This window comes from Halichoerus grypus, chromosome 8 (assembly GCF_964656455.1).
Source record: "Halichoerus grypus chromosome 8, mHalGry1.hap1.1, whole genome shotgun sequence".
In the NCBI taxonomy this organism is placed as follows: Eukaryota; Metazoa; Chordata; class Mammalia; order Carnivora; family Phocidae; genus Halichoerus; species Halichoerus grypus.
In genome coordinates this window covers 61,621,410-61,640,750 of record NC_135719.1, presented here as the reverse complement: position 1 = coordinate 61,640,750, position 19,341 = coordinate 61,621,410, and the positions used below count along the sequence as shown (strand labels likewise).

General features: G+C 44.3%; 1 protein-coding gene across 7 annotated transcripts in view; it reads right to left on the bottom strand.

The window, feature by feature from the left end:
* The window catches only part of CYP19A1 (cytochrome P450 family 19 subfamily A member 1), a 130,224-nt gene that overhangs the window by 33,805 nt on the left and 77,078 nt on the right, over positions 1–19,341 (bottom strand). For all 7 annotated transcript variants that reach the window (XM_036116607.2, XM_078079339.1, XM_036116604.2 and 4 more), the window contains exon 2: positions 1,374–1,556. In XM_036116607.2, coding sequence (XP_035972500.1) covers positions 1,374–1,518 — 145 coding nt within the window. In that variant the 5' untranslated portion in view covers positions 1,519–1,556. The remainder of the gene's footprint in view (positions 1–1,373; positions 1,557–19,341) is intronic.

The following is a 19,341-nucleotide window of genomic DNA, read 5'->3' as shown; positions in this document are numbered from 1 at the left end:
CTCCTTTTTCAAAGGTCCAAGGGACTTCTTCTAAAACTTGCAACATAAACATCTGGGGGGACTTGTTATAAAATACCCTCCACCTCACCCACCATTCATGGATCCTGACCTGGGAGCCCACTGTGGGAGAAGAGATCCAGTGAGGAAGGAGCTGTAGTGGGAAGGAGCTCAAGTTAAAGGCCATGAAAGAGTCTTCCCTCAGACCCCTCAGGGAGTAGAGAACAACATTAACTGAGCTCTCTGTTTAAGTGGACATGAAAGCAACCTAAAATACCAGGCTGAATCAGATAGACAGGACAGACAGTTCTCTGGAAAATTTTGGAAGAATCCAGACACGGGACACTTTGCACCAGCTTCACATTCCTACCCTAAATCACTCTATGATGAGGTCCACTGCACTTGGAAGTGCATAATGACTATGCTCTTGAAGTAAAGCCTTGTTGGATGGCTCATGGGACTGGGGATAGATGCTTGCCATGAAGAATTTTCACTGAAAACTGAAGAAATAGTTGGATATTTCTGATAATTCTGAATTAATCTGATAGTTGTAGAGTGGTAGGGGTTTCTATTGGAATTATCTGGATAATTATATGATACTCTACTTTTGATTAATCCACAGACCTTGTTGAAGATTCTATCAGGGTATGATGTTCCAAGGGAACCATAGTGGTCTCCATTTTTCTTCCAGTGCCCAGGTCCCAGCCAGCTCTTATGGTGGCATCACCATCACACCTACCCCCAAGAATAAGAGAAAATGAAGAGTGGGATGAAGAGAGGAAATAAGTTCAAGAAAGGAAGAGGGCAGAGCACACAGATGAGGCAAAGCAGCAGGGAGAAGGAAAGGAGTATAGAAGGCATTCCGTGTGTGCCTGGCTGGCTCAGTCAGTGGAGCGCATGACTCTTGATCTCGGGGTTCTGAGCTCAAGCCCCACATTGGTTGTAGAGATTACTTAAAAATAAAATCTTAAAAAAAAGAAGGCATTCCAGAGACATTTTTACCTTCAGAGCAACATTGGAATGAATTTGAATAATAATAAAAAAAATGCCTGGCTTACCTTGCTTCACCCCATCTCAAACTTACTTTTTTTTTTTTTCAAACTTACTTTGAAGGATACTCATGCCAAGTCTACCAAAGCAAAGCACAGACTGGACGGGATTATCTAAGATATTTTTTTGAAATGCTTTCATTTGAAATGTGCAGCTAACTGGTATAAAGTTTTTCACCTGAGTTTTTATTGGCTAACATTGCCGTGGGCTTCAGCCATTTCACCATGTTTTTGCTCTTTGTCCTTTTGCAAAATTTTCTTTACCCTCATGGACCAAAAGCCCAAGTAAACAATCTCCTTAGTTACAGAACTAAATGACTGACTTACCGGGTATTGAGGATGTGTCTTCATAATTCCAAACCAAAAGAAGAAAGCCAGTGAGCAGCAGGATCGGCATGGTGGCCACAGGCATGACTTCGGGCATCATGCTGGTGATGTTATAATGCATTGGGTTCAGCATTTCCAAAACCATCTTTTGTTCCTTGATCTCAAGAGAAAAAACTTAAAGTCCTGTGGAAATCAGAGGAGCAAAACAAAAATTAGAGAATCCCCCAAAGTGTACATCCAGGACGCCCGTTGCTTCAGAGGATGCTGTAGTGCAGAAATCAGCGTTTGTTTTATAATGTGATTGGACACCTAGACAAGACAAACTTGTGGTTACAAGTCAAAACAAGCAAGCCAAAGAGAGATCTTTTGGCTTGAAGTACAGCATTTCTGACCTTGGTAGAGTCTCAGGTTCGTTTAGACTCTTGGTTTGATAGAACCTTATCATCTTGCCCTTGAGTGGGTAGAGTGGCTGAATTCCCAATTGAGAATCAAATTTCTTACCAAAATACAAGAAAATGAGCTCATTCCAGAGGTGGAGCCTTTTTGTGACTTCATCAGCAGATATTGCTTAGGCAATCTTTTTCTCTTGATGCCAAATCAATTTTTTAAAAAGTAATCCCTAACCCCCTTCCTTGCTCAAAATTAATTCCCCCAAAGAGTAAGTTTCTCTAGGAAGAATAGTTGCTTGGGCATTGTCGAGGTATCCTCAGAGACTTCTATTGGGTTGTTTGTTGAATTCAGCGTGACTCACTCAGGACGATCTTTTCTCTATTGGCTTGAATAAGGCTTAAAATCTTTTGCACCACAGGCTGGATGAAGCAGTGCTCATGGGGGCCAATGTCAGAAGTAGTAGGAGAGAAGAATGAGAGAGGGAGATTCCAGGGAGAGGAGAAAGAGAAGGAATGGGGGAAGAGGAAGAAAAGAACGGACAAAAAGAGTAGAATGCCACCAGCAATAGGCTCAGGTCCACTCATGCTTTGCCCACAGCAGCTAACCTCCTGTGCAAGACAATTTTCAGTTTGATTTGCTGGTTTTGTCATGTTTCTCAACAATGTAATGTGGAGTCTGTCTTTTCAGTAAGGTTTTCTAAGACCAATACAGAGGAGAGTTTCAGGGATGATGGTTTGTTGAAGAGACCTAGACTGAATAAACTTGCATAGCAAGGCAAGAGCGACCATTCAATGTGGTTCTGGTGCCAGATGACTGCTCTGAGGATTACCCTCCCTTGGAAAGTGACCTGAGTTTGCAGGACTTATAATGGCTCTGAAACAGATTTTGGCAGGATTTTATCTAGGAATAGTTCTAGATTCTTAACCAGGGCTTTTAATTGGATTTTGGATGCTCTGTGAACTCCCTGAAATGCTGCATAAAGTATTGTATCTGCTCACCTGAACTTTTAGAGGGAAAGAACTTTTATCAGATTCTTAAAAAGTATGTAATTACATTTCTCCCCTGATCTATGTGAGATCTTAATTTAATTTTATTTATTTTTTAATTTATTTGACACGGAGAGAGGGAGCACAAGCAGGGGGAGTAGCAGGCAGAGAGAGAGGGAGAAGCAGGCTCCCCTTTGAGCAGGGAGCCAGATGTGGGGCTCGATCCCAGGACCCTGGGATCATCACCTGAGCCGAAGGCAGAGGCTTAAACCAAGGAACCACCATTACATCATTCTGAATAAACTCCCTGGAACTTTATGACAGCCAGGATCCTCAAGGTTTCTGTTGATATTGATGAAACCTGAAACCAATGCTAAAGGTGTAAGTGAAGAAGGTGGTTGAGACAAAAAGGAAGAAGATGCACCAGAGGAAGTGATCCTGGCAGAAAACTTCACATTAAAGAAACTCTCAGAAGAAAAAATTTAGAAAAATAAAATAAAAAAACTCTCAGAGATATTTCGCAGCATTGAAGTCACAAAGAATAACATGTTGGAAGCTGACACAAATTTATAAAGGAGTATGACGATTCACCAAGGCTTAGAAAAGATGCTCCGTCCATATCATAAGTTACACAAGGAGGAGACGGCAGCAAGAGATATTCAAATACTCTCATTTTTTTTTACAAACAAATAGAACACTTTTAAGAATTGCAGTGTTTCTAATGTTTACAGTGTATTATGATATAGGTCTTACTATTTTTTTCATTTCCATATACACTTAAAACCTGTAGTATGAGAGTTTTTAATGTTTCAACAAAAATTTTAAAGGTCATGGAATGCTTGTATTTTTTCTCTCGATTTTTTTAAAGATTTTATTTGAGAGACAGAACAAGAGAGCACAAGCAGGGGGAGAGGCAGAAGGAGAAAGAGAGAAGCAGACTCCCCTCTGAGCAGGGAGCCTGATGTGGGGGCTCAATCCCAGGACCCTGGGATCACGACCTGAGCCGAAGGCAGGCTCTTAGCCAACTGAGCCACCCAGGAGCCCTTTTCTCTCAATTTTTACCCAGTTTCAATTCTTATGGTCATTATTATGGTCTTGCACTACTGTGTAAAGCAAAGACTGCCTGTATACCTAAATGTTTAAAAGGGCTTAGAAGCCTGGTTCCTCATCTTTCTCAAAAGTATGTCCTAAAGATGTCCCAAAGAGTGTGAGAATTTTTTTTAACACTTACAGAGCACTTACTACGTGTCAGACATTGTTCCAATTGCTTTATAAATACTAAGTCATTCATATTCACAACCACCCTGAGCTAAGTAAGAGGATCCCCATTTTACAGATGAGGAAACCGAAGTGTGATAAGTGGGGCACCCAGCTTGTTTGTTGCAGAGCTGGGATTAGAGTCCATGTAGTCTGTCTCTGGAACCCATGCTCTTTTGGTTTTCAAATTTTTATTTAAATTCCAGTTAGATTAACATAAAATGTAACATCATCAGTTGTAGGTGTAGAATCTAGTGATTCATCACTTACAACACCCAGTACAGAGCTGATGCTCTCAATCATGCCATTTTGATGCCTATTATGGGATTTATTTGGTCTCTACATTCAGGGACTTTTCAATCCTAAGCTATTTACGTTCATTCCTGAGCTATTCAGAATGACTTCCTTTAAAGGAGTAAGCTTTTCAGACCTTCAAATATCACAGCTAGAAAGGTTCTTTCAAATTCTTTCCTACTTGCACGTTGGGTTTTCCTGTTCAGTAGAACATTCTAATGGGCCGCACAGACAGGTTGGTTGAACACAGGTCTTTGAGTGGTGGTATAGGGATGTAGGAAGGTCCTAGAACTTCATAGGGGATGCTTATATGTCCTCTGTGCCAAGAATACCTCCCACACACCCCCAAACACACATACACATACGCATAGCCCTCAAGTGCCATGTTCCTTCAAATGCCATCTCAAATGCTTGGGGCTCCAGGCATTTGTTTGCCAGGTGGTCTCTACTCTTTACTCACTGGGCATCCCACATGGATCCTGGTACCAAACAGGAACCAGATCTGTGTTTCTGTGTTGTGTGGAACCACGGGTATCCTAACACCTTCACTTACTGCCCCACGACCTCAGGATGAGGAAATGCCAGTCCTACACCCAGAGTCCCCAGTGCAGGGCAAAGGCTGCTGGGGACACTGCAGAGCCTGGGTGTCCTGGTGCTCTGGGTTCAGGATACACTCCGGGCCCTGCAGTGCCAGGAGGGTCTTCCAGATGTCCTGGTACAGACTTGACCCTCTGCAGGATGGTGCAGCAGGCCTCAGCCTTGCAGGAGTGCCACCCGGCCTGGCCAGATCCTACCAAATCCTACCTTGCAGTATGGGGGAGACCTGTCCAGAGGACCCAGCCACCCTGGGTCTGAGGGCCAGGTGCCAAGCCTGCCCTTCCTTTCCTTCTCTTCACTACACCTGGTCTGTCCCTCCTTCACGTCCCCACTCACAGAGAAACACGACCCAGCTACCTTGGTTCTCCCTGTGAGTCCCTTACAGAATAAAATGAGGCATTCATTCTTAAAATTTCTCTCCCTCCTTTTGTTACCTCTCCTTCTAGAAGGTGAGTCCTCCAAGGCCAAAGATCTGTGTCTTTCTCCTTCACGACTATATCCCACTCCCAGAATAGGGTCCTGGACTTTACTTTGTATATGCTCACTACAAGCCTGTTGCCTGGGTTTGCAGTTTCCCCATTCATTCAGATTTTACTCCCTGTTGCAACCTCCCCGAGACCCTTCTTCTCAGACCTTCCCTTTCAATCCATCCTGCGCACTGTTGCCGAGCTGTTTTTCAATTCAGTTTTCATGACATCAGTTCCTTGCTAAGCCTTTCCTTGCTTCTAGTTGATTGCAAGGGTTCCAAATTCATCCTCATTCAGACTTATTTCTTGGCTCTCTGCACCAACATTCTGACTCCTCACTGACCCACAGACATCCTATCTGGGAGCTCTCCCTCATGCCTCCCCCATATTTCCCCAGCTTGGCTGTTTCTTCCCCACAGGCCTCACAGGAAAGGTTTGCTTCCTCCTCTCCCATCTCTGAGCCTTCTCTTACCTGGTATAAATACCCTTCTTCCTTTCTTTGACATAAGTTCTGGGACACTGTTACTTTTGACTGCCAAGTCACTCTATAACTCAAGAGTCTTGGATGGTTTCATCAAACAAACATTTATTAAGGATCTTGTCTGAGCAAGGTGCTACATTCAGACATGAAAGGCATAAGGCAAGTTCCAAGGAAGGTGCTGTTAAGCCAGGGCCTGGAGTGAGAACCATAGGTCTCTAGGATGACAGGCAGAGCTGCCCATGAACGGCTGCATCAAGGAAACACAGCTGGAAAGAAACTCTGAGATCTTCCAATAGTACGGTTCTCTCCCTCGAAAAATGAACCAACCACCTGAGGTCCAGGGAAGTAAAGATCCACTTGTCAGTCGTCCCTTAAAAGTGGGAAAGGTTTACCCACATGCACATTCTACGATCTGATTTCCATGATGCCCTCCTTCTGGGGTCATGACCCTGCAGGTGCTAGTCGTTCTTCCCAGCAAGCTTCCAAATGAGTCTCTGGGAGTTACTTGTTCCGGAGCAGGAGAGATAATAGGAACCAACAGGGGACACCTGGAGGGAGAAATATTGTGTGGTTGGCCTGGACTCCCCATTAGGGACCACTGGCAAGACCTCAGCCACTAGCACTCCAACCACAAAAGGAAGACTATTGACAGTGCATGAAAGGCAAGTTGCCCTCTCTAGTAAATGCACAGCTGCCAAAACCCACATTTCACATGAGCCTGCAGATCCAAAGCTCTTGGGCATCAGGCAGGACTGGGGCTTTCTTCCTCATCTTTGAAGTCCCATGACTTCAGTGCATGTTTGTGGAAATGCTCCTTTCTTTGCGATAGCTTACTGGTCAACTACCAGTAGGCCTGGCTGCTCTGTTACCTTAGCTTTCATCTTTGCCCCTCTGAGGGTGCCCTCTTGTCCCTCAGATACTTAATCCATTGTCTTCCTGATGGGCTGTATCTGATATCCTCTTCCAAGACAATTTGTTTTAAAGCACAGTCAGCAGAGACCCCCGGCAAAGCCTTCTACATCTTGATCATTAAAAGCCTTTCAGGCCACTAGACAAGGTATGGGTATTGTGGGACCAGAGGCCCACCATGGGGCCCTCAGACCCTCTTGTACAGGGGCTGCCTCACATCAACCCATACTTTTCTTCTCACTAGGACCTGTCTCATGGAGGGGGTCGAAAGGGCTGGGCTGGGTATCACTCCCACAGCAGCAGTCATTTCTCTAAGAGGTTTCCTCCCCCTTTACTTTTCAATTCAGTTTTATGAGACCTAACATGTCGTCCGGCCTCTGAGGGAACAGGTAGTGGAATTTTTCAGCCTAATTTTGGCTTTTAACCTGAAGAGGGAAAAAGCAGAGGTGACAGTATCACAAGATCAGGATTTGGGGCGGGGGCCTGAGTTCAAGTCTCAATGGCTAACCAGTCCTGTGAGCTCGTTTGCTTCCCAAGCATCCCTGAGCCCTGGCTGAGGAAGCCAATTCTCTCTACCTTACGACATGGAGACAAGGGTTAAAGCGAAACCTCCAGAGCCAGCACCAGTGGTGTTGGCTTGTGTTCCTCAGGCTCAAACTCTCTGTGGCACATGGAGTTGTGGGACTCCAGGACTCTGGGAGCAACCATGCCAGGTCCCCAAGTGGGACTGCCTACGGTAGCCCTGATGCTACCAGCTGGAGAGGCCCAGAAAGAGAACCTCGTTCTTGTGGTAAGTTCCAGAGCCCTACCTGAGCCTTGGTGTCCAAGATTTACTACACCGAGGTCCCAAGTGGCCTTACTTTAGCTCACCTACCTGGATGTGATAAGCTCTTGTAAGGGCAATAACAAAGCTGCCTCCTGTATAGAACACCCAGCTGCTTCTGCAGTGGGATGTCTTTTGTCATTACCACAGCATAAGTTCCTCCAGGGCTAACAGTCACATCTTTCTCCTCTGTGTGGATCCCATGGAGGCTACATGAGTGCCTTGTACCTAGTAAGTGCTCAGTAAATGTCCGTGACAAGAATGGTTAGCAGGTTAAACTTTTGGGGCCTGGGGTTGTCAAAGCATGATGTTCTCATACATCCCCAGGGGAATGTTTTCCATATCATATCTGTGATTGCACATGCCAAGTTTCAGCAATGCAGTGGCCCACAGCCACCACCCAAACAGTCAGATAACAGCGGCTGGCCTTTCCTTGTGAGCTTATCTGTTGTTGAATGAGCAAACTGTGAAGCCACAGAGATGGCCTAGAGCAGGGCCAGTCTCTGACAAGGGAGCCACTGGCTGACCCCAAGTGCTCGCATTACTTAACCCCTCTGGACCTCCTTTCCTTATCTCTAAAACACAGGGATTGGGCCATATGACCTTTTTTAGTTCTGTGTCTGATGCCCAGCATTCTTACCCTTTATCTTAGCTTCCCCTCCTGCCCCTCTCTTCATCTTCCTTGATTCTTTTTCCTTGTGTATCATTGCCTTAGGCCAGTCAGTGGTGCCTCTAGGCCCGGGTGTCCAGAGCAAAACTGGGATGTCAGGGAAGCTGGGGTGCTCTAGCTCTTCTAATTCTCCTTAGAGCCCCAGGCCCATTCTGAGAACCTAATGAAAGAACTTGTGGGACTACACTCTGGGAAACACACTCAGGAATCAATGTGCAATGCTTTTGAATACAGTTCTGGGTTCTGGACCCCCTGAGGCCCATCCACAGACTTCAAATTAACAACCTCTGGGATCAGTTCCTTTCTCCACCTTCCACCTCAGTTTTTCCAATATCCCAGAGTCTCTTTCCACATCAAAACCACCTTCACTGACCAGTAGAGTGTGATTTTCAGGTAAGTGAATGAAATTTCCTTTGGGAATTTTACATTTCCCCTGGACCCTAAATCAACAGGTGAAGCCTTGATGATAAGGTGGTAGACTAAGCAGCCAATGGAATTGGTGAGAAAAATTTAACGGGAGAATGTCTGATAACCTGAAATCCCATCTGTGGCCTACCTCTCCCTGACACTGTCTATGGCTATACTTTAACCCTTGGTAGGCATCAAGGCTCATAGGATCTCTGCACTTCTGTCACGGAAGGTCCCATCTCATGGGAGAACACATGTACATGCAGACTACTGTGTTCACTCCCCAAATTTAGTATCTACAACATCCTGGGCACTGTTCTAGGCTCTAGGAATATAGCAATGAACAAAATGAGGTCCTGGCCCTCAAGGAGTTAATTTGGAGAAGACAGAGCCATCTGTATTACTATTCATATAAGTCAAATTACAAGTTTAACCAGGGGCATCCTTGGGAAGACAAGAGAAACTGATTATCATGGGAAGGTTGGCTATGGTTTAATGAGCAGGCCTTGGAAGAGAAGCATTATTTTCAAGGTATCAAATTGAAAGAAAGGCATTGCAGCTTAAGAGAATGAGAAAAGAATTGACAGGGGAAACTCAAAGCTGTTCTGCATCCTTCCCCATGCCATTAGTTTTCCTGTGTTCTGATGGATCCCCATCACTGTGTATGTTCACTGCTACAGCTCTGCCTCAGTTTCTTCATCAGAAAAAAGGAGAGAAATAGTGTTCCTTGATAGGGTAACTATAAGGAAGGAAAGAGATAAAGCATGTTGGGGCCTCATCAGCGTATCTACCACATAGTAAGAGTTCAATAAGTGTTATTGTTATTAGTCTTCAGTGTCCAGCAAGAGCATAGGTCATAAGGGACAGTCCTGGGAATAGCTGGAAGGAGCAATCTCTGGAGTGGAGTAGTGTCCTGGGGGTCACCGAAGAAATCTGTGCTTTGGGGCAGGTCACTACATCTCCCTTGGAAACTGTAGGCCCCATTAGTGGGTGGTCTGGAGATCAGTGATTCTATGACCCTTTTGTCATGGAGTAATTGAGGATCATGTGAGAGAGGCTGAGGTGGCCTGAACAGAATTGCAGAGTTGCAGAATAATTGATGTTTGCCTCCAATATCCCTCCTCACCCAGACTTCGTTTTCTGTCATTTGCCCACATTTTGTATCCACCCACTTTCTTCTCCCCAGTCATAAGAAATCATCTCACCAAAATAATTGGTCTCCAGGGGCTAATCTTTCAACTTGTTCTCCCTCCTAGGGATATTTTCATTTTAACAGGTGCCTGGAGCAGTTTTTTGGAGAGCACTAAAGAAATGTTTGGCATTCTCTCAGCTCTGTGGGAGCCTGCAGTCTAGTAGGAGAAGAAAACTAATAAGCATGACACTGTTAACAAGTACAAAGAGATATTAGCACAGAGATGTGGCCAAAGGCTTTGCGTGAATGGTGAGACTTGTTCTGGGCCTTGAAATGTGGTTGGAGTTTTAACTGTAAGAAGAGGACAGGGTTTTCTAAGTGTGGAGGCAGCAATGAGTAAGGTGATTAGGGACAATGAGACTGAAGAAGCTGGATCCATGTTGGGAAGCATTAATATCTACTGGTGGAGCTCTAAGCAGGGGTGGGAATGATGAGGATACAGGAGAGGCAGGATTCTCTTAGTCGACCCCCTGGCTTCTAGTTTGTTCATGTACTCCTATGCTAGGAAACTAGAGGAAGGTTTGAAGAAACAGAAAATTCCACTAGCTAAACTGCCTGTGTGGGTGCAGGCATCCTCAGAACTAGTTTGTGAGCCTTGCAAAAATGTTTTAAATTCACATCTAATTTAACTAACAGCTCATGGTCAACAAGCACTGGGTTTGATCATCCATTTGTTCCACCACGCATGGCTTCAAATGACCTTTTACTGCTTCCCAAATCAAGTCTATCATTGGTGAATGAAGAATTGGCCCATTGAGATATCTGTATGTGACTTTATACGGCTGAGAATTCAGGCAGCCCCCCCTCAGTTATGGGGAATTCTTGGCTAATATTTCTTTGGATGTTGTCTCTCCTCCATTCTCAGTATTTTTGCTTCCTAGAACACCAATTAGACAAAATATTGAGTCTTATGGATCCATTCTTCATGTTTCTTACCTGCTCTTTTCATATTTCCCATCTCTTATCTCTTTGTGCTACATTCTAAGATAATTCCTTGATTGAATCTCCCAGCTCTTCAACTGTTATTTGGCTTTCAGTCCATCCATTCAGATTTTCATTTCAAAAATCAAACTATTAATGTCCATTATATTTAATTTCTTTTTGGATGGCAATATCTGCTGATGTCTCTTGAGGTTGTTATTAATTCAATGTATTAGAGGGCCCTGTTTTGATTGATCAGTAAGTCTGTTTCCTCAGGTGCAAACTCTTCTGTTTACAGTTTGTGACTTCCTCATATGGTGTTGGCATTCATCAGATTTTGGTCTTAATTATGTGCTCGTTTTTGTGGCTGAAATTTTCTGTTAGTCATCCAGCTACCTCTGTTTGTCCACCTTTTTGGGGAGGAAGAGAAGAGACAGGATGTTCTGGTGCAGTTTGTATTCCAATCTGTTTACAGGAAGAGTGAGAAAGGGGTGGAACATGCCACTAGTCAGAATATCTTAGAGCTAGGCTTCTGGGCTTGGGTGTACCCTGCATTTCCAGCTCCAGTCCTCTGTGCCAATAGCTTCTTTGGAAAGCGTCCCTACCTCAGCTGCTGTTTGATAGAGGGGAAGGAGATATACAGGAACTCCTGAAGCCAGTTCCTCAATCTGCTTGTTGCCCCTAGTTTCCTCCTGCTCTCATAAACCTACTCTCTCCACGTATGAGACCCCATTTGGTTTTGTCTTGCCTTTGTAGGGATACTTTTCTGTGTGTATTTTGATTTGTTTCCTCCATTGGGTCGATCCCATCAGTTTTTATACTTTCAGAATTTCTGGCCCAAGGAGGGCTCTCTTCTTGTTCTAGAGTTCAGTTGTAGATTTTAAAAATATCTTTTCTATCAATTCGAGAGATTTGGGGTGACAAAGAAAGGCTGTAACATGTGCTTCATCCACTATCTTGAACCAGAAGTTTACTGAGGATATTAAAATTGCCACAGACTTCTGAAAGCAATTCCAAAGAAGGGGCTCTGGTGATGTTTTGGCTTCTATCATTGAAATGAGTGAGTAGGCTGCATGGGAGTGTCATCTGTTTGGTCCTGTAATGTCTGATGTAATAGTTACTCATCAGTCCCATGGCTCTGAGGCCAGACCCTGTGACAATAAAGCAGCATTGTTGGTGTCAGAGGTGCTCTAGACTTCACCCACGGAGGGTCCAGAGTTGGATATGGTAAAGAGGAGGGAGCAGGGGATAAAGAATGTAGAGAGATATACTCGGGAGACCCAGAAGAGCAAATATAGGTTAGACATGGAGGTCAGTGACACAGCTGGAGGGAAAAGAAGCAAGCAGAAATGCACACACATAAAAATGGCTTCTCCGAGAGGGGGTGGAGTAGAGAACACGGAAGATTTTGGCCAGGCATGAGAATTCCAATAAAATAATCAACATTTCTATAAGGCAGGGTAAACTTGGAAAAAGGCAATGGTGAATCCTTCATAAGTGATAGAAGCAGTTTGCACAAGGCTGAATGATCTGCAACCAGTTGGTACGTGGAAGTAAGACATAATCAGCATTGTTATAGTTTTTATGACATTATATGTAGTTTGTCATAGTGGGGAATAATTTACTTTACAGCCCCATACTGTGTGACTTGAGGCAAGTTACTAAACCCATCTGAGCCTTCAGTTTCCTTCCCAGTAAAATGGAGATAATAGAGCCTTCTTTGCCTTGAGATAACTTAGATGAAATATCTACATAAACTGTAGATATTTCGCCCCAAAAATGATTTTGCCTGAGGCTCCCTCTAACTCTCTTGGAGTTTCGGAGCAAAGCAGAAATGAACAATCTAGTGTCTGTTGAAAGAGAGAAAAAGCCTCAGGTAAGCATTCCAGAGATCACTGCAAGGCTCTGAAATGCCACAGCCAGTGAACCAGACACATTCTCCCAAGGAGTCTACTCCTTCACCAAAGGCCATCTGTTCTACGTACCATGCCAGGTAATGGGCACCTGAGGAACATGGTTGACAGACCCCGTCCCCAGAGCTCATGACCTAGTAGTGAAGGCAGGCCTTGAAGTAAGCATAAAATTGAGACGAGTTTTATCGGAGGGAGCATGTGGGGTCCTACAGGAGTATGTAACAGAAAACCCCTTCCAGATTTCCCAGGTGAGGTCAGGTACCCACTCAAGCTCAATCTGAAAGATAGTATTTTCCAGGAGAAGGAATGGAAAAGGGGTGACTTATTCGAGAGAGAGGGAACAGTGTGTAAAAAAGCTCTGATGGTTAGGAAGACAATGCTCTCACCAAAAGTAGGAAAACTTCTTTCCAAATTATGCAGGCACTATTCCAGTAATTGGGGGCAGATATTATTTGTGCTGAGGGTCTCCGGAACAGCTGGGCTGTAAGTTCTTACATGATTTCCTGACTTGTCAGGGGAGTGAAGTGGGGGACTGGACCCGTGTGCAGGTGCGCTCGCCTGAATTGATTTCCACCATTTCTCATTAAAGTCACCAATGACCTGGGGCACAATGAGGGATCCCTGTCTCCCATAAAAACCCAGTTAAAGTAACTCAAAGGAATCTTTACTCAACAGAATATTTTGAGAAGAAATCTCATTTTCAGTTTGTTACACTTACAAGTGAATGGGGAGGGAGGCTTTCTGGTGTTTCCACTCCTCAGGAAAGTTTGGAAGCCTTTAACCCCATGGATGGAAACAGTCCTTGAGGCCCAAGTTTAGCTGAGACAAAAGTTGTGACTTGCCTGCTATTGATCCCAAGTTCTACATGGAAGCTGCTAATAGGGGTCCTAAGAAACTAGCCAAGTGGTACAGAGGAAAACTCCCCCTTGCTGGGACATGATGTAGGTAGAGAGTACTTCTGGAAGAGCACCCTGAAGGTGACAAGCTCTGTAATGATGGATGAGTAAGGTGTTTGCTAAAGAGCTCTTCCCACACTCCTGCCAGTGCTACAGGAAGCAGTCCTTTCCTCACATGGTAGGAACAATCCTCCTGAAAATTATTGCCCCAGAAATGATAAAGTGGCCCAAATAGTTCAGCTGAATCCTGAGTATTATTCCCTCGATTCATGGGAGTCTTAACTTTGCTTACATGGAACCAGACATTCAGAGTTAATATTTTCCGCCAACACACACTTACTGGGTAAGGCAGTCTATCTATATCACTGTGGTGGAATCCAAAGTAGGCATTCCTGAAAGAAGTGTTTCTGTACAGCTTATCAGTAAAAGCAGTGGGCCTAGAGATACTGCCCTCCATCCCCTGCTCCCACCCTAGGAATCTTAAAATGGGAAAAATAAAGATAAAATCTGCTGACATCTTAACTGTACAATCTTTAGGTCTTATGAAAACTACACAAGATTCCATTTACAACGAATCCAGGAGCAGGTTCAATAACCTATATTTACGAAGCTCCCATTTCTGTGAAAATCAAGACAGCGGCCACTGGTTATTTTGCCCAGTTCTCTGACCTGAGGATTTGGAAATTAGCATTTATAGGAGAGGAAGATATTCACCTTGGCATTCACCCCATAAGCCCAACAGGTGAGGGGTGGGCATGATGGCACTGCATAAATCATTCTGGGCTCACCTCTAAAAATTCTGATCCAGTAAAGGCCTGGCTTTGGCCTATGTGGTAAATCCCCAGTATACCATTTAATAGACCTATAACCTTGGTTGGGCAAGTTACTTAACCTCCCTGAGACTCGGATTCCATAGCTTTGTAATGGAGGTAGCACCTACCTTCTATAGTGGTTGGTGAGGATTTTATAGCTCATTTACTTAAAGCACCTAGTACAATGGTTAACACATATTCATTCCCCAGTAAGTGGTAGCCAACCTTAATGGTAAAATAAATACCCGTCAAAAGACAAAGATGTCAAGAAGAAGAAAAATATTCAACCAAGAACTATGTTTTGACAAAAGATGTATAGTCAGGTAGCTTGGCATTGGAGATGAGGGGTAGACAGTAGATAGAGACTCACAGACTGGGTTGCCCAAAACAGTCCCAATTATGCCTATTGTCCCTGCACCATTATTAATAGTATTCCCTTTACTCTCAAAAGTGCTCCAGTTTAGAAAATAAATTTTATGATTCTCCAGTGTGCTTCCAGAAGCAGCCACCCCCTTCTCTCTGCCTGCAGCATCACACTACAGTGACTACAGCTATTAATTATTATAATGGCTACCTTTTATTGAACACCAAGCTTTACCTTACTACATCTAAGCCGCACAACCAGTCCCATAAAGATTTTACTTTTATATCCATTTTACATATGTGGCTTAGAGAGGTGAAGTAACTTGCCCAAGAGTCCAGATTTTGCGAAGTGTAGAACTCGGGGATGGATGGAATAGCAGGCTTCTGTGTGGCCTTCAGTCCAGGGAAGGGCAGAGCAGGTGGTGATTCTGCCAGGGTGAGGAGAGCCATTCTGGAAGTTTCCCTCATCAATGGAGCTGGTCTCCCACGACCTCCAGGGTCTGAACCACAAACGCCTCTGGGAAGGGGGCAGAGCTCAAAGGAATGTTGGCTCTTGGTTTGGTGGCCAACAGGAGTTTTGCCTCCATGCCAGAGCGTGAGGAAATCCGAACAGACCCTAGCTTCTTAGACATTGTGCTCTAGTGCCTGAGCCCAGGGCACTGAGGTCAGTCTCAAACAGCACCATTTTCATTGCAATATTTCCTTCTAAATACTATCCCAAAGTGCTAAACCATATAAAAACAGCAGCAACACAAGGATCAAGCCCTCTTTACCTCTTGTGGTATCTTTTAGACTCTAATAACTCAATCTGTGGGTCCTAATCCTACTTGTGGATCACAATAGGCCTTTTGTGCCTGCATATGTGTATTTATATCAGTAAATGTAAATAATAATAACTAACACTTATTGAGCTCTTACTGTGCGCCAGGCACTGTTCGAAGCACTTTGTAGGTAGTATTCTCACTTAATCCTTATACCAACTCTAGGAGACAGGCACTGATACTGAAGTCCAGAAACTAGCAGCAGCTTGTCCAAGGTCACTGAGCCACTGAGTGGTAGAACGGGACTCAGATCCAGGCAGTGTGGCTCAGAAGCATACTTTGATCCTCTCTACTGCTTCTTGCATTCTTCTCTCTCCTCTGCTCTGTACTGGTAGCTAACATTACATATCGTACCTACTTCCAAAGGACCAGAGGCTCCTTGAGCAGGCACTAGGTAGGACTCTAGAGCCCTGCCAGGGGATGGGACTATGCTCTCCTCCTTCTAGATAGGATTGTGTGCTTTCCAAATCATTGCCTCTTCTCCACAAAGCTTTCCAGATCTTCCCAGTCACTTCTCCCACCTGTGTCCTCCTGTATTGCCCACGGCCAGGGTCAGCACTTGGTGGACTTCTTCGGTGACATTTCTAACATGTCTTTATTCCAGTGTAACCCAGGTGCTTTTAAACATGTGGCTTGACTCTCAGGTTAGATTGTAAACTATCGTGTCTCTCTCCCTAGTCACCTCCCAGCAGGACCCCTATCAGCCTATACAGCACACTTGCATGATTTAGAAAAATCCACATCTGAGAGGAAAACTTTGGAAAAGGCTCCCCTTCAGTCGAGCTTGGACTGGATTCCAGTTCCTCCTGCCCCTGCATTTCTTCCCCACCCTATTTCCCACCCTGTGCCACCCCACGCCATCCTCTGTGTGTCTAGCAGGAGGGCTAAGAAAGAGGTGCTCAGTATGTTTCTATGCGTTGGCTGCCTGGAATTCTAAGGTAGGACCTGTTGAAATTGTTACAAAAATTTACAAAAACTAAGAGGATTATAAGAGTGGTTTTCTCTTTAAAATGTAAATCTGATTTATCCAATTAGAAGAGTTCAAATCCAAAAAACTAGGGGGGTCATCCAGCTTAAGTAGATGACTGAATGTCCAAGGAACCAAAGTGGGCCACAGCAAATGACGCTCATGACAAATCTGACAAAAGCTTGAGAAAGTGGGAAAGTCTTAGGAAGCTGTGAGTTTAAGTAACCCCCACCCCAACCCCTACCATGATTTACAAGCTGTGGCAGTTTAGGAAAATCACAAAATCTCTCACCTAGCCCCAGATTGTACATCTGTAAAATGGAGCTAATGATCCCTGCCCTCTCACCATCCAGAGGATGATGTGATCACTAGAGGAGACAGTGAGTCAGTAGTAAAAGCACCCAGAGAATCATGCTAGGCAGAGTTAAGATTTAGCATTAATACCCCGTAACATCTGTCAAATAATCAAGTAATCACCAAAGCAAAAGAAAAAAAAAAAAGAAAAGAAATTATATGAAAAATAATGGAGAATTCATTGCACAAGGATCAGATTCTGGCAAATGCTTAAGTTTAGGAATAACTGGAGATAGCTGGAAACATTTTAGCTATGCACAAGAAAAGATGGTATAAGGAAATTACCCAGAGAGAGACCACATTGTGTTCTTCAGTTTCAAGGGAAACTTTAGGGGTGAATTTTACACTACACATAGCTTCTTTTGGTTCTAAGACAACCAGCTACTTTGCCAAGGGAGACTTCATAAGGCTTTCTTGTAGAGTTGCCATGGGTAGGGAGGTGCGGGGGGTAGGGGGGGCAGCGTTCTTAGGGCTGGAGAAACCAGGAGCAGTAGGACAGTTCTCCAAATGGAAGAATGCTAAACCCCGGAACTAGCCCTATTAAAAAGTTTTAAAAATGAGTCAAAAGAGGGAGCAGATTGGAAAGCTCTCTAGAGGTAGAGGGAAATGCCAGGCAGATGGGGAGAAACTATAGGAAGCCAGTAGGAGTGGGCAGAGAAGAGGCTGAGGACTTTCAATGTGGGCAAAGAGAGGTGATGCATTTTGCAGAAAAAATGACCCAAATTATGTTTATGACTCATTTGTTGACTTTTCTAGAACCCTGAACAACTAAGTACAAGGCATGGTATTAAGCAAGGGATGGGTGGGTATGGGGGGGGGCAGGTAGGGAGGACACTAAACAGGTACCGTCTGTGCCGTTAAGGAGGTTTTGATACAGCTAGAGAGAGAGAGACATGAATACAAATAAAAATAGCAAGGCTTTCTGTGATAAACTCCACAGGAAAGGAGTATGCAAATTATGACGGTAGAACAGCAAAGGGATTGACTGATCAGAGGAAGGAGATGGGAATCAGGAACCATCTCTCGAGGAGGGAGTCTTTCTGGTCTTGTGGAATCATTAGGATTCTGCTGGAACTAGATGGCAGAGTGCTCTTTGGCAATGGTGTAGGACACGAACTCAGGTGTATTTTTAGCATTTTCATGGAAGGCATTGGTCCTAAAGGGCTGCTGAAGCCTTGGTGAATGTTGCGAAATTTTAGGAGAAGCTTTAACTATGAGGAAGTCTGTGTAATTCAACCCAGAGCATATATGAGTTAAACCATGTGATAATATGCGTCCAGGGTGACTGAAAATGTCTGGCGCCTTTGCTACATTGCTAAAGTATGCACACACAGATAGCTCACAAAGAGGTTAATTTGAACCAGCTGAGCTGGAGAGCAATTACCATGGGTTTTCAGGATACAATCATCACTTAGAAGCTCAGAGATGGTGTCTTAGGCTATTCTGGAGTTAAGAGGTTGTTGACTCTGAAACCAAAGTAAGGAGCAGGCCAGGATCAGCCAAGACCTTTGTATAAATCTTGTCAAAGAAATGAGTAATTAATGTTATTAACATACCCCTCCAGAACTTTGTTTGATATAAGAGATAGTTTTAGTTGATTATAGGTCAAGAAAATGAAGATAGTAAGTATGTTTCTCTTATTTATTTATTTATTTTTTGGCAAGTGTTCTAGTTTGAACTAGCCAGTTCATCACAGATGGCACAATGCCTTCATATGATCAACTACAAGAGCACGTGTGTTATATACAACCAGCAATAACATTGACTATTCGAACAAAGCGCCTTGGTAATGAGAGGGAGTCATTCTCCCTGGGGTAACCAAGGAGCACTTCATAGAGATCACGATGGAGCAATAGGATTCCAAGGAGGGAAGTGTGGGGCAGGTCCTTCCAGGGAGAGAGAACTGCATGGCTGTGAGGGCCCACTGAAGTGGGTGATGGGCAAAATACTAGAGTCCTCTGATTCTGGGCAATCTCTCACTGCCCACCATCCCACCCCTCTATTTAATTGCCATTTTATCTCTGCAAGTCTCGCCTCTCCCCTTCCTCTCTGTTCTCAATGCCGCCTGTGAGCTAAGGCTCTCGCCAGCCCTCCCTTGGAACAGAGTCACACAAATGACCCTGCCCCTCTTCTCTCCTTCCACCAATTCTTCCTCCTTCCTGCTGACAACTTTTCAAAATGTAGAGCTCACCATGTCACTCCTCTGCTTAAAAGCTTGAAGACCTCCCCTACTCCTCAGTGTTAGGTTTACTTTTATTAATACAAGATTCCCCCACGTTTGGCAAAAGAACACATCTGGACTTCCTGCTCTGCAGTAAAGAGGAGATAGTTGTATGCTGAATCTGGAGAACAGACTGCGGTGACAGGTTCTAACTGTTAGACCATCCCAGGAAGGCAGATGTGTGATTTCTCCTTTGGCAGGCAGAGCGGGGAGGGCCCATTGAGTA